The following is a 13968-nucleotide window of genomic DNA, read 5'->3' as shown; positions in this document are numbered from 1 at the left end:
AAAAGAGGCAGAACATTTCTAAAGTCATTTGAACATGGCGCATCATTAGGGTCAACATATTCAACAATTGATATTACATCAACACAGAGATACACAAACTCCATCTTATAAGCCTCATTGCCTCGAGTCACCTCAAACAAACCTCTGCCATCCATTCCTGTCTCTTTTGTTCCTGTGTGGCCTGAGCTGGCTCACTATTCTAACTACATTCTCATTGACACACACACATGCACTGAAGAATTTGATTAGGGATATACTGTAACTCATCTATTGACGGAGTGCTGTTATTCCTGCAACGTACACCTTGCCATTATTCTATCCTAAATAGTTCCCAGCAGGTTGTTTGTGTATACATCTCATATGAAGTAGACACATTGACTTGCATTTGTTCTTTATTTGGACATTGGGACACTAGTACGAAAGAAAAGTCAAGTAAAAAAAATGAAATTTGAGAACCACAATATTTGATGAGTATAGCTGCCAGTACCTATCCACACCCCCAGAGATGGATCCCTGTAAGTCAGTGCTCTTGTTGCACTCCAGGAGGCTCTGCTCAATGGCCCGCTGTGTGGCTACATCCTCATCCAGGATCGCTGCTGCTGTTTCCAAGTCCATTTCTCTCTTTCTTGCTCAGTGTCTCTCTCTATCTCAAGGCAGGGGATCTCTGCTGTGGTATCGACCTGACAGAAACCACCAAAGCCTTGTAGCCCTCCAGAAACCTCACAGTGCATCAACCTATCATTCTATGACATGGACTTGATGCTCCTCTCTCTTTTGTCACAGTTTGGATGTTTTTCTATTAAAGCAGCCAAAGCGCAGTGGCCAAACTAAACACAATGCATGGGACAGAGGAGGAGCCCTGTTAGGGGGTGGCTGTAGAGGGCATAGTTGACAAACTATCTGATATTGCACATCTCAATGAAACATTTTATAACTTCACTTATTCACATATCATTTCATTGAATGGTTTAATAGAATTCCGCTGATTAGATAAATCTGAGTATCTTTTATGGAACACTTCAGACACTTTTAGACAAATGCAGAAAGCCTTCCTCTTCCTCTGTCAATCCTTCTAAGAATAGATAACCCTTAATAAGATAAAAGGTAACCCTTTTTTTATTTTCTTATTCCACATTACCTTTTATCAACAGGCAGTGTTTCTGTTGCGTCCTTCAGTGTGGTTCAGAGTGATTGCACTCGCTGGACTGTGAGATATAAATATTGCTTTAGCTATAAATAACTGAACACGAGACAGACCAGGGCCACTGCCCTTCCCCACTGGCCTACTTGATCTTCAGTGACACTGTTTTTTCATCTTCTTCAGCCTCAGTCTATCCCAGAGAGTCATTACTTGGTTTACTGAGGGAGAATTTAAGAGCCTTTTAGATAATAAGGATGTGCCTGAATGCTGTTGTTTTAAATGATTCTCTGATTTAATTTTTGTACTTTGTTATTTTATTTATTTTTTGTATACTTAATTTCTGAGTTGTTTAATGTGTTTTGTTTATTTATTTTGTCTGTTTTGTTTTGTTATGGTTTGTTTATTTATTGTTGTATGTATTATGTAGCCTCAATCAGGGCATTGCTGCAAAAGAGCCCTGTGCTCAGTCAATTCTCCCTGAATAAACAATGATGATGTTGATGAGAATGCAGGCTGTCATGCATTCTGCCCATGCGGATATAGAAGGGATCAATACCCAGTGCCACTGACCTTGCAGTTTGCATAATACTCAGTAATGATTTGGAAAAGGGTTCTATTCATTTATACCTGTGAGGAGGAATACATTCATTCCAAAAAGGGGAACCTAATCTCCTATATCTGAAATAATGTCCAGTTAGGTCAAGACGTTTCTGAAAATAAACAAATATTTGTTTATTTTTGAGAGGACTGAACTGAGATTCTATACCAGGGGTACGTTCGTCGTAGGATTGAAGCTAAGTTAATCAATTGGCCTTTTAGCCCGTTAAGATTAGCGAGCTGATTGAGAACAGCAAATATCGGTTCGTTAACGGCTGACCCGCATCCTAATCATGTGGTTAATTTCAAGCAGGCTAAAGTTATCATGGCATTTGCGCGTGCACGTCCTACTTGAAAAGGCAGGAAAGGTCGATCACCAAAACCATGATTTTCTAACGGTATAATGGTTCTAAACTCAAAGAAAAGGGCTCTTTTTTTCTCCGCTGGCGAGTAGGAGATGAACACGAACGCTTATGAAGAATACAAGACCATAATCATGGCAAAATTCAACACCACCACCGCTGTGAGAGCAAGGTGTGTTGGGATGTTTATAGGGTGATATCTATGTATGAATACCTGACGGCAAGTGTCAGCTGGTACAGAGGTTACCTCTACCGGTTTGAATCTGCATGGTTGCTAGTTCAAATCAACCTCACCTCCTTCCTCAGTGTAGTTTTACATTTCCTTGGAAGTCGTTTTGAATAAAAGCGTCTGTTAAATGACTAAATGTATTAATAACAAATACAATAAATTGAAGCAGTGAAAATAAATTGTCTGTATTTCTCTCTATTCTTATCATGAGTCCACCGTAATCATTTTCTACAATAATGATATGCTATGGTGTACTAATAACACTCATATAATTATGAGTGCTTTGTTCTCCGCATCACCGACACTACAAAAATGTACCACTCGCAAAAAAGCGCAAGACAGTCAATGTGGTGTTTGCAATAAATGACTCGAGAAGGTCTTGTAAATTAATGATTCCTTGTCGGCTGAATCGGTAGCGCTCATACAAGAATAATGGATCTTGGCGATCGCAAAGAACTCTCTCCCTCCGCTAATCTAACTCTAATATCAGTCCTTGGTCAATGGGATCCCTCCTTTTTCCGGGGGTGTGGCAAGCTTATCCAGCTACACTTAAGTTAGCCTGCCCTGGAGCAGGTTAGTGCTAATCGATATGTAACTATGGTGATTTATCAAAAGTTGCTTCCACGAACCAAAAAGAGGGGCGTTTTTTATCTTAGCCTGAAAATTAGCTCGCTAAACCGTTCAGCGAGCTACGACGAATACCCCCCAGGGGTACTCAATAGGATCCGGACCCAGACGCAATCAAATGTGGACCGAAGCCAAAATCAACATTCTAATTTAATCATGATCCAAGGGAGTTTTCATTGCTGCGTGATTTCGCGCTATATATTTGCTCCTATTCTATGTGGTTTCTATCTTCCGTGTCCAATCCAGAGGTCCAATCAGGAGCTGTAATAACAACATCACTATGACAACTCACTCACTCAATGTTGGCCGCGAGCTCTGTGGGTCACGCAGGTTGTGTGTGTCAATGCAACAACGCGGGCAGATAGATTTGTGAACGGTATCTTTTTCTCAGCAAACGAAAATCATGGCGTGCTCTAAACCCGACAAAAAACGAAAAGTTGATTCCAAAAATCGCGAATTTAAGACAGAGTGGACTGACAAGTAGGCTATGCATTTGTGCTGCCTGTGGGGAGCACAAAACCGATGTGTTTAATCTGCAACGAGACGGTTGCCCTTGTCAAAAGTGGTAACGTGAAACGTCACTATGAAACAAAGCACGCACACTTCGAACAAAATTACCCCCAGAACAATGAGGTAAGGGCCAGAAAAATAAACCAACTGCAATCATCATACCAAGCAACATGCAGTGTAATAGTTAGACCAGCCACACAACAAGAGCGTGCATACCTCAACATACTGTTGTGAGTCTGCCTTTTCAACCATGAATATGGTGAAAAACAAATACAGGAGCCCACTCACTAATGAACACTTACATCAGTGCCTCCGCCTGGCATTCACACCTTTTATACCCAAGTTTAAAGCACAAAAAAGGTGTCACCTTTCACACAAATAAGGCCAAACCACATCACCGTTTGTGCATAGTTTGAACGTTTTTGTTGGAGTTATGTTTTTGGATTTTGACCGTCACTGTTCCGGACCCAGGACTGAATGGACATTTGGCGAGTGGACCTTTTGGGTTTCTAATCGAGTACCCCGGCTCTATACAGTGGTTTATAGGCAATGGCAGTGGTGTATAAAGTACCCAAAAGCCATACTTGAGTAAAAGTAAAGATACCTTACTGGAAAATGACTCAAGTAAAAGTAAAAGTAACCTTTTAGAATACTACTTGAGTAAAAGTATTAAAGTATCTGATCTTTACTGTACTTAAGTATCAAAAGTAATTTTCTGATATTAAATGTACTTAAGTATTGAAAGTAAAAGTACAAGTAAATGCTGTTAATAAAAAAGCAAAGGTTATTCCGACTAGAATGAGCATACTTATAAACTGGGCCTTATTTTAACACAATTTTAACACAAATACAATACTAAAGCAGCACATTGTAACATTTTGTGAATGGGCAACCTACTCCTGAGTATCCCAAGGTATGCATAAGGCACAACCTGAGAGCAATAACCTGGCGATCTGATACAAAGCCATAGCATTACATCAGGATCATCAGTTTTACAAGCAAGTTATCAGTACAGTGACTGTGAAATACTTTTAGCAACATGCACACACATCCCTTGAACAATAATGTACTAGCAGCTATCTTGCTCCACACTGCTACGTTACTGTACTGTACTTTAGATTGTCACCATCCTAGCTAGCTAGCTAGATACCTCGCCAGAGATGGAATAAATAATAACAATAATCTTTGTAGGTAGCTAGCTTGAAATATTATACAGATCTTACCCAGCGGTGAAAGAACATGACTAGTCTACAAGTTTATGCTGGTGGCATTTAATGAAGAGGTCGTGGGGTTTCTCATTTTTTGATTAGGACCTGTATGCTTTTGCTTCGATTACTGTTGTGTCCCCTTCCTTGTTGATCTTAATGTTTTGGATATATCCTTCCACTGCATATTGCAGTCCATTTTGCCTTGTTCTGGAGGATATCGCGGAGATATTACCCCAAAAAGAATCACTGACACTGACAGACAGTGTTGTGCATGAGTTCAAAAGACGTAGCAACCGTAACTAAGGGGGCGGGGCTTTTACGAACGGTCAATAGCGAATTAACGTGCGCTAGGACCACTGATTCGCCAAACCTGCTTGCAGTCTGTGTTCTACCACAGTCCCCGACGTTGGTCTCATCACTCTCATGGTTAATTTTTTTTCTAAAGATGATTTGAATTTGTAACGAGTAACGAAGGTTTCAGGGGAAATGTATCGGAGTAAAAGTATCAGTTTTCTTTGCAAAATGTAGCGAAGTAAAAGTAAAAGTAAACAGAAATATAAGTAGTAAAGTAAAGTACAGATATCCAAAAAAACGACTTAAGTACAGTAACGAAGTATTTCTACTTCGTTACTATACAACACTGCATTTAACTAGCCACAAAAACTTGACACACAGTGTTCATGCATCTGAACACCATTGCACTTCACCTCACAGCAGGTAAGTGTCTTGTCATGCCTCCTCAATTGCTCATCAATCCTCCTTCTCCTGGAATAAGGCACCCTTAACATAGGCGACCACCTGAGCTTAATTGGTCCAATCAGCCAATTTAGACCCAACCATTTACGTGGGGGAGCCCAGACCCAACCATTGAGTCCAAGTCTTTCTCCTGCTCTTGTAGGGCAACAAGAGTCCAACTCCCTTTTAGGGCCACAGTGAGAAGGGGGGAATTTCACCTTCTCACAAGCATACTCAAGAACTTAGAGACTCACCTGTAGCTATCAAAACATTTATAGGGTGTTCCTTTTTTCTGGTATGGCTACTGATGGCAGAAATTGTATTTTTATAATCAATGTTTTTATTATCATTTTGTATTCAATAGGCTCAGAAGGTTGCCACCAGCGGTGTCCAGCTGTGCACCCCCCCTGAGTAGACCACGCACGATACTTGGGGACACAGAGAGGTCACCCAATCCTGTGTTCCCAGAGTTCTGTGTGCTGAGCATGGGGTGCAAGTGCACAGAAGATGACCGGACTGTTTTTAGTTCAGAGGGACAGAGCCACATTTATGGCATGTTCATAATAATCATCCTGTGTGTAATACAGTATATTCATCCTTGTTGTACTTAATTGTTCATATTTGTATGTCTTTGTTATTTATATCATTTCTATAGAAACCACGGTTCACGGTTACTTCAATATTCATGGCATTCATGGCCCCATTTATGACTCACCTTCTGAGTGTGTTTGTGTGTGTGTGTGTGTGTGTGTGTGTGTGTGAATAAACACATCTTCATTGGGACTTACATTGGCATCCTTTTGTTCTAACCGGACAGCCTGTGGCAATTGGCACTTATTAGAACAGCCCTTAGTTTCCCTCCCATCATAGAGAGCACTTTGGGATCCATTCACATATCCCCCTCATTTTCACAATATATACTGTATATATGTGCATGACTGAAATACAGTTTTTGTATTGTTTAGGACTGTTCAAGAAACCAGTGAAAGCAGATCCAACCTTCTGTGAGTGTCACAAGCTTTTATTAAAAATCCACAAAGTCAAACAATGTACAGCCAGCCATTATACAACAAGCGAAACATAGCCTACATACAAAAGTAACTGTTGTCTTTAAATGGCCTTCATAATAAATATAATTATGATATAATATCAATACTAAAAAGTGAAAAATGTGCAACACTGCAACAGGGTTGGATTATTAAAAAACAATCTTTAAAATTTAAAAATAAAAATGTATTACAGACCACGTGGATAAACTGTTGGACCTCATCTTTGACAGGGTTTTTAAGGATGTGGATGAGGTGTTGAAGTTCCCCATCCCTGAGGATCTCTGCCCAGTTTGAAAACCTGACAAACTGGGGGCCTCATTTATAAAACGTACTTACGCACAGATTTGATCTTAGAGTGTTCGTGCGATCAAATCCACGTCAAAGTACAGATTTATAAAAACCGTCTTAGACGTGGAAAAGGACGTATCTCTACGTCTGGTTCTAGTTCGCGTAAGTACATTTCCTTGTGGCAATACTGGAGTACTGCAGGAATTCGGAACTCTCCGAGCGCCGACACGCAGTTTCATCATCATCATCGTCATCACAGTCACCATTAGCGCTAATGGTAAAAGGCCAAATGAATGTTTAATAAAATCAATTAAACAACATTTGAATAATTCATACATGAATGAAATTCACGTCTAACAGGTATTCATTTTAATTCCACACGTGTAAAACATTTCGCTCAATTTATAGCCTATAAAAAGCCTGATAGTGACTTAGTTTTCAGTAGGAGATATGGCTGCATTGGCGTTGTTAGAGGATATTGCCAACCGCTTGCCAAGAATGGCTCTGTTAGAGCTTTGTGCCCAAATGGGCCCTCATCTACAGAGACGCACCTGATGCAACCAGGCCATACCCGTTCAGGTTCAGGTTTTGTCTGTTCTTGGGTTCCTGGCTACAGGAACGTTCCAACGAGAAATTGGAGACCAGTCGGGTAGGCTATATCCCAGTCATCTCAGGGCAGAATTTTGCCCGATGTTCTTCGCGGTATTATCCCTCTACGTCCGAAATGTATTACATTTCCATACAGTGCCCAAGAACAGCGAAATGTGAAAGAGGATTTTCTGCGTAAAACAGGGTTCCCAATGGCTTCTCACCCCGATTGCGCACACTCAGACAGCCTTGGAAGCCTACTTCAATACAGCACATGCCTGTGCGCGGTCGGTAGTGGAGCGCAGCATAGGCATGCTGAAGGGAAGGTGGCGATGTTTGGATGCATCGGGAGGGAGACTGCTATATGACCCCGAAAAGGTTTGCCAGATCATCCTAGCCTGTTGTGTGCTACACAACATCTGTCTAAGCCATGGCATAGAGCTAGGAGAAGACGAAATGCGCATGGACCAAGATGACCACCCTCCCATCCCAGCTGGCTGGAACACGCACATCACTGCGCTGAGAAGACTGGAGCTGATTCACCAACTATACCAACAGGTAAATAATGTTGATAAGAATAAATGCACACATGTTCACATTTTCTTCAGAATGTTTTATTTAGGCACGTTTGTTCAAAGAACCCTCAATAGCGGACAGAGTTCGGCAACAACCTCACTAACAGACTCATTCAAGTCCCTTTGCGAGTAAGAAGAGGAAGCTGGTGATGACCGACGAGGCCCCGATGCTGGTGCAGCAGGTGCTGCTGCCGCAGATGCGGCTTCTGGTGCTGCTCGTGCCGCAGGTGCGGCCGCTGGTGCTTCGGAGACGTGTCTTCTACCATGCCACATACTTTGCTTTTGCCATTACGCCACCATGTTTTTACATGTTTCTTTCTTGTTTGCCATTGTCAAAGAGAGTTTGTGCATTGAGAATGCGCTCCATTTGTGCATTGGGAATATGCTAATTAGATTAAGTAGGGGCGTTTTGAGGGCGGAGATTCAGTTGCGCACCATTCCACGATCATTTGTGATTTATAACTGAAGGATTTAGTGTTTTTATGTGCATGAGTTCGTTTTCTCTGAATCACACTTACGATCATTTCAGAAAATGTCTTAGATCAAATGGAGGATGGCTTCTGCGCAACATTTTATAAATGAGGCCCTGGAAGTGATACCTGGCTACGTGTCAAGGTTCAATCAAGGGCAGGTCTGAACCCCACGTTCAACATTCACGTCTCTCTGTATCCGTAACACCATGCAGGAAGGCAGTACCACCCTGATTCTCCGGCCCAGAAAGCCCCAAAACCAGCTTACAAAGCTTCTCTAATGCTACCTTTAATGACTGAACAAAGTTTACATTTAATTTAGAGAATAAATGGTGATACACATCTATAGGGCTGAAACAGACCAAACGCGTTTCTAAAGACGTAGACGCTTCAAAAACATCTTGGCAAAGTGCGGCGGGTAAAACAGCCGCAGGCGTACCAGGCTGTTTTGCCCGGCACCTATGAAGTGGAGCTGCGTGCGCAACCTGCCTGGGCCGAGTGTGACATTGATGAGCAGTGCACCTTGCGCTGAAAAATTGAGAATATTTCAACCTTTAAGCGCACCGGATAAGTGGCGCACACGAAAGGCGCGCCGCACCATAGGAATCAATGGTTTTGCTAGCGTCACGTTTTTAGAAACGCGTTTGGTGTGTTTCAGCCCTGTCTGTGTCGCTAGCAGCCATATTTCTTCAAAGATACACCCATATATGTCTATGCCCATCGTTTACCGACAGCCCCTACTCCTGTACTTTTGTGTGTGTGTGTGGCTGCCCTGGCCAATCAGTTAGTTATTAGTTTTACTTTTGGCTTTCGGCGTGACCGCTTCTCCTTCACACACTGAACTGCGCAATGTTTAACAGATAAAAAACACTACACTACCTAAAGGCGCAGTTAAAAGAGAGCAATGCAGGCTGTTTTGATTCTTGTCTATCTACCCTTATCATCTGCCGGTGAGTTTTTGTCTTTTTCATTTTATTTAATGCAGATGTCGGAAAAGGATGAAACGTTTTGCTTACATAAAAATACAACAACCAAAGCGCTTGCTCTGGACCGACTTACTCTCAATTTTATCTGATTTCTCAAAAATTCAAAAATCAACACACAAAAGATCCAGGTAAACTAAGAATTCCAAAAAGGGTTAAACACAAAAGATCCAAGAATCCAACAAAGGCAGAGTAAATGATAAAGCACAAAAATCCCAAACTTATCCCATACGGGCAGAGTAACCACGGGAATGAAGCAGAGAAACGATACACACATTCATTCAGGACAGGACTAGAGTTTCTAATCATACTTAAGGTTATGATCAGACAGGGAAAACAGGAGAGACTGAACTTAAATACCAGAGGGGAAACAGATAATTAGTGGGAGGCAGGAGAAGCTAATCAGGATAACAAACAGACTAATTAACAAAACAGGTGTGGTAGATGGCGACAGAAAAATCCAGGAAGTGGCGGAGTTTCAGGACAAAAACAGAAAACACATGGCAAGACAAACAAACACAAGAAGCACATGACATAATAAAACAAACACAAGAGGCACATGGCGGCCAAAGTCCTTTGGCCAGCAGAGAGGATACTAACAGGCCCCTATTGTCCTCTAATGTTTGCGTCACACAGTAGCCTATTTAAGGTGAGAAACAGACTGTCGTGATGGGAGGCAGGAAATGGGCCATTTAGTTTCTTGTGTATTAATAAAATAAACATTTAGTGTTTTTGTTCTTTCAAACGTTTAGTTTTTGATGTCGTATGATTATTGTGAGGGTCTGAATATGTTTTTAGTCTTTATCATGCATTTTGAATGATAAACCTCATAATGTGTCATTTTGTGATACTTAGTATTGTGAAACTCACTTTGGTAGGGGAAAGCCTATGACCTTAAGCTAAAATTGCATTCACCATTTGTATCAGGATAGAACTGAAAACTTCTCACTCCATAGCATTCCTTCATCTTGTTTTCCCCATAATTTAGTGTCATCTCTCTGTGATCTGTACCTTTCAGTTACCCATTCCCTGCAGTACCTCTACACGGCCACATCAGGAATCACAAGCTTCCCAGAGTTTGTAGAAGTTGGAATGGTTGATGGTCTGGTCATCAGTCAGTATGACAGCAACACACGAAATGTGGTTCCCAGGCAGGCATGGATGAAGGAGCATCTGGATCAGGAGTACTGGGACTCAGAGACCGAGTTGGCCAGGATGGCTGAGAGGGCCCTCAAGGAGGACATTGTGATTTTAAAGAAACGCTTTAATCACACTGAGGGTGAGTTTACCGATCTTGTCTGGGTAAGACTATAGATGACACTTAGCGTCTGTTTCTTTTGTTTCAGAATACCAGTTTAATAGTTAGCCTTTCCACATAGTCTACAGAACATGCAATGATGTCTCATGTTGTAATTTTTAGTCTAAAACATTGACTAAAATATTCAGGGGGCTGGATGTGTAGATCTGAAGTTTATTTCTGGATTCCCGTCCAGCAATGGAGGTGGTTCATGAAGCATCTCTGTGTGATAGAATATGTAAAAGATGGTAATGCACAGTATGACCAAGATATTGTGTGTGGCTTAGGTGTTTGCACTGCCGCCTCACAGCAAGAAGGTCATGGGTTTGATCCCCGCATGGGGCGCTGTTGGCTCTGGGGGGCAGGTCCTCCCCCGACCTTCAGTGCTCAGGTGGGCTATCTCCCAGGCCTTTCTGTGTGGAGTTTACATGTTCTCCCCGTGTTCACAAGGGGTTTCCTCCACTAATAACCCCAACAGAAAAACATGCAAAAAAGAACAGTTCACTCTCCTGTCCGTCCGTGACCGAGGCGGATGGTTCACTTGGTCCCCGGGCGCTGAGAAGCTGCCCACTGCTCCTGGGGGGTCCTGGGGGAAGGACAGTCCGGGATGGGAGAAAAGCAGAGCGTAAAATTCACAGCGACCTCAGACTTGCGTGTGCGTGTGTTTGTGTTTGTCCTGTGTCCCCTCCATAAAATCCACGTTTGTGTTGTGCAGTGTGTCGCCTGTGGCAATAAAAAACTGACTGAAGTCAGCCTTGTTTGATATCTACTATAGTTAGCGTGCTAGCCAGCTAGCTGCTACCTACCCGTTCTCATAATACCACTTTGAACCTCAACAGGTTCATCGTTCATCAAGCATCAAGCATCAAGCATCAAGCTGTAGTTGGCAGAGCTATATCAAATACGTTTCATTTTTCATAAATATATACAAACAATTATTCAAATTGTACATGTTTATAGCAGCTGGTATCATTCTCCGTGAGGTGTCAGTTAGAGCTTCACCATCCAAAGCCTTCATCACATCTTCAGTGGTGGCAGTGAATAGAAAATACATTTTTGATTGTGAAACACATCATGGTCATCAACATGTAGATCTATTTCTATGAGCAGGACGTAATCTATCAGACACATCAGTAGCCAAAGCCAGAAAAGAAAAAAGGCTCACAATGCTTGTCTATGAGCCCTACAGTTTTATGTATTATTTTATGTAACTTTGACAGACATGCATTTATGTAACTAAACATTACACTTCTAATAAATGTACTTTTGTCTATCAGGAGTGCATGTTCTCCAGAGACGGTATGGCTGTGAGTGGGATGATGAGAGGGACGTCACCAGTGGCTATGAGCAGTATGCTTATGATAGAGAGGAGTTCATCTGGCTGGATCTGAACAACATGAGCTGGATGGCTGTAAAACTACAAGCAGTCTCAAGCAAAAACCAATGGAACATGTTAGAGTCCAGGTTTAATTGCAGGAAACGGTACTTCAACAAGGATTGTCTTATTTGGCTGAAGAAGTATGTTCAGTACGGGAACAGTACTCTCAGAAGGAAAGGTACGGCAGCTCACACAACACTGATAACAACAGAGGCCCTACAGCGGGCTGCATTCTGACATTTTTTCTGACATACTTTGGGACTAATTGTGATTGTTTATTTGGGTGGCCATAGACATTACTTGACATGCTGAGTTAAAAGAAGTCATCTTCTACAGTGGTGTGCCACGCCACAGGGTTCTATCCAGCTACGGTGAATATCACCTGGAGGAGAGATGGAGTAGAGATACAGGAGGATGTGGATGTGGGAGAGACACTGCCCAATGGGGATGGAACCTTCCAGAAGAGAGCTGAGCTCACTGTGTCACCTGAGGAGAGAAAGAGAAGTCAGTACACCTGTGAGGTGGAACACATGAGTGGAGAACCAACACTCGTCACCCTGACTGAGGAAGAGGGTAAGATTGTTCAGAGACCACACACAACTCATCAGCTACTGAGAGAGAACTGTTGACATTTCCCCCCAAAAAAGTAATATCTTTGTAATAGCCTACTCACTATACTATTATGTTTAACTGTACAATTATACAATCATAGTATGAACAGAGGTCACAAGGTGTCTAAGACTGATATCAGACTGTCATATTTTGTTTTATCTGATTTAATTTGTGTTCTATAGGAAACAATCTTGTAGCCATTATAACTGGATGTGTGATTGGAGCTCTTCTTCTTACTTGTTCTATTATTTGTTTGGTTATGATGAACAAGAGAGGTGAGTTGCCTTAATGTCATGATACAATTTCCACAATTATCTAAAGTGCCATGTGTCTGCTTTCAGTCATTGATGAAGCTTTGCTGTGTTCATGTACATTTTCTCCATCTTTTTGTCTTGACAGGCTACAAGAAGGCAGAACGTGAGTACATTTGTCACACCTTGTAAAACTCTGAAATACTTTCAATTCTAGACACTGGTTTTTGTGTATTTGCTACTTCCGGATATTTAAACTTGAGATGTTTATAATCTGAGAAAAATGTGATGCTTTGCTTTATGTAGTGACTGTTATATGTACAAATTAGTGTCTGTTTTCATCTTTTTAATGCAATGGCCAATCTGATTATTAGATATGTAAGTGCTTGTGAATTTTAAGTAAAAGCTGAGATGAGAGGAGAAAGTAAACTGCGGAATTGTAATTTTTAGTGTGCAATGTGCATTGTAGTTCATAGTGTGAATCATATATTTATTTATTCAACGTATGTTTTTTTTTTCCTCATCAGAGTCTGACACACATTTTGTTGCCTCCACCGGAACGACACAGTCATTGGCAGACGACCCCTAGTCACCCCCAACGGGCAGGGGTCTTGAACTGCAATTTGGTTCTGTTTTTATTGTGTCATTGTGTTCACCTGAGCCTTGTTTGCTTGCCTTTATTAGCCACTTGATCTTTTGTGTTTTTACTCAGTCTTGATTCGACTCCCAGTGATTGCGTTGTGTGCGTTGAGCTTGTGTGTCTTTCTCCTGAGAACTTTGTTACCTGCTTTTGAGTTGGATACTTTTTGTTGGAACTGTTAAACTGCCTAGACTGAGTTGTACTGTCTAAAGGTACTCTGATTTCTTGCCCTGGTTTTTTTTTAACTAATCTAAACTGAACTTGTCCTCGTCTCTGCATCTGAGTCTCCTGTAGCATAGCTGCCACACAGGAGACCCGAGTTCAAATCATGGTCAAACCTTACACCAACACTGGCAATCCCTAGTCTCCCCCAACACTGGCAATCCCTAGTCTCCCCCAACACTGGCATGGCAGTCCCTAGTGGCTCT

At 41.8% G+C, this 13968-nt stretch overlaps 1 protein-coding gene across 1 annotated transcript; it reads left to right on the top strand.

The window, feature by feature from the left end:
* The first annotated feature begins 9184 nt into the window (after nucleotides 1-9184).
* Nucleotides 9185-13524, top strand: LOC105907277 (major histocompatibility complex class I-related gene protein-like). Its single transcript, XM_031568589.1, has 7 exons — nucleotides 9185-9329; nucleotides 10381-10641; nucleotides 11937-12220; nucleotides 12361-12610; nucleotides 12832-12924; nucleotides 13049-13066; nucleotides 13428-13524. The coding sequence occupies exons 1-7, from the start codon at nucleotides 9284-9286 to the stop codon at nucleotides 13487-13489; spliced, it is 1014 nt and encodes a 337-aa protein (XP_031424449.1). The 5' UTR covers nucleotides 9185-9283; the 3' UTR covers nucleotides 13490-13524.
* The last annotated feature ends 444 nt before the right edge of the window (nucleotides 13525-13968 follow it).

Source organism: Clupea harengus, chromosome 5, assembly GCF_900700415.2.
Source record: "Clupea harengus chromosome 5, Ch_v2.0.2, whole genome shotgun sequence".
Classification (NCBI taxonomy): domain Eukaryota; kingdom Metazoa; phylum Chordata; class Actinopteri; order Clupeiformes; family Clupeidae; genus Clupea; species Clupea harengus.
Note: the sequence above shows the minus strand (reverse complement) of the source record. Positions and strands in the feature narration are given on the sequence as shown.

What these genes read in the sequence shown, in the direction of transcription:
- LOC105907277 (XM_031568589.1), top strand. Translation starts at nt 9,284, where the DNA reads ATGCAGGCTGTTTTGATTCTTGTCTATCTACCCTTATCATCTGCCG. An exon ending in ACGCTTTAATCACACTGAGG is followed by an intron (nt 10,642 to 11,936) that starts GTGAGTTTACCG and finishes TTTGTCTATCAG; the next exon opens with GAGTGCATGTTCTCCAGAGA. An exon ending in CTCTCAGAAGGAAAGGTACG is followed by an intron (nt 12,221 to 12,360) that starts GCAGCTCACACA and finishes AGTTAAAAGAAG; the next exon opens with TCATCTTCTACAGTGGTGTG.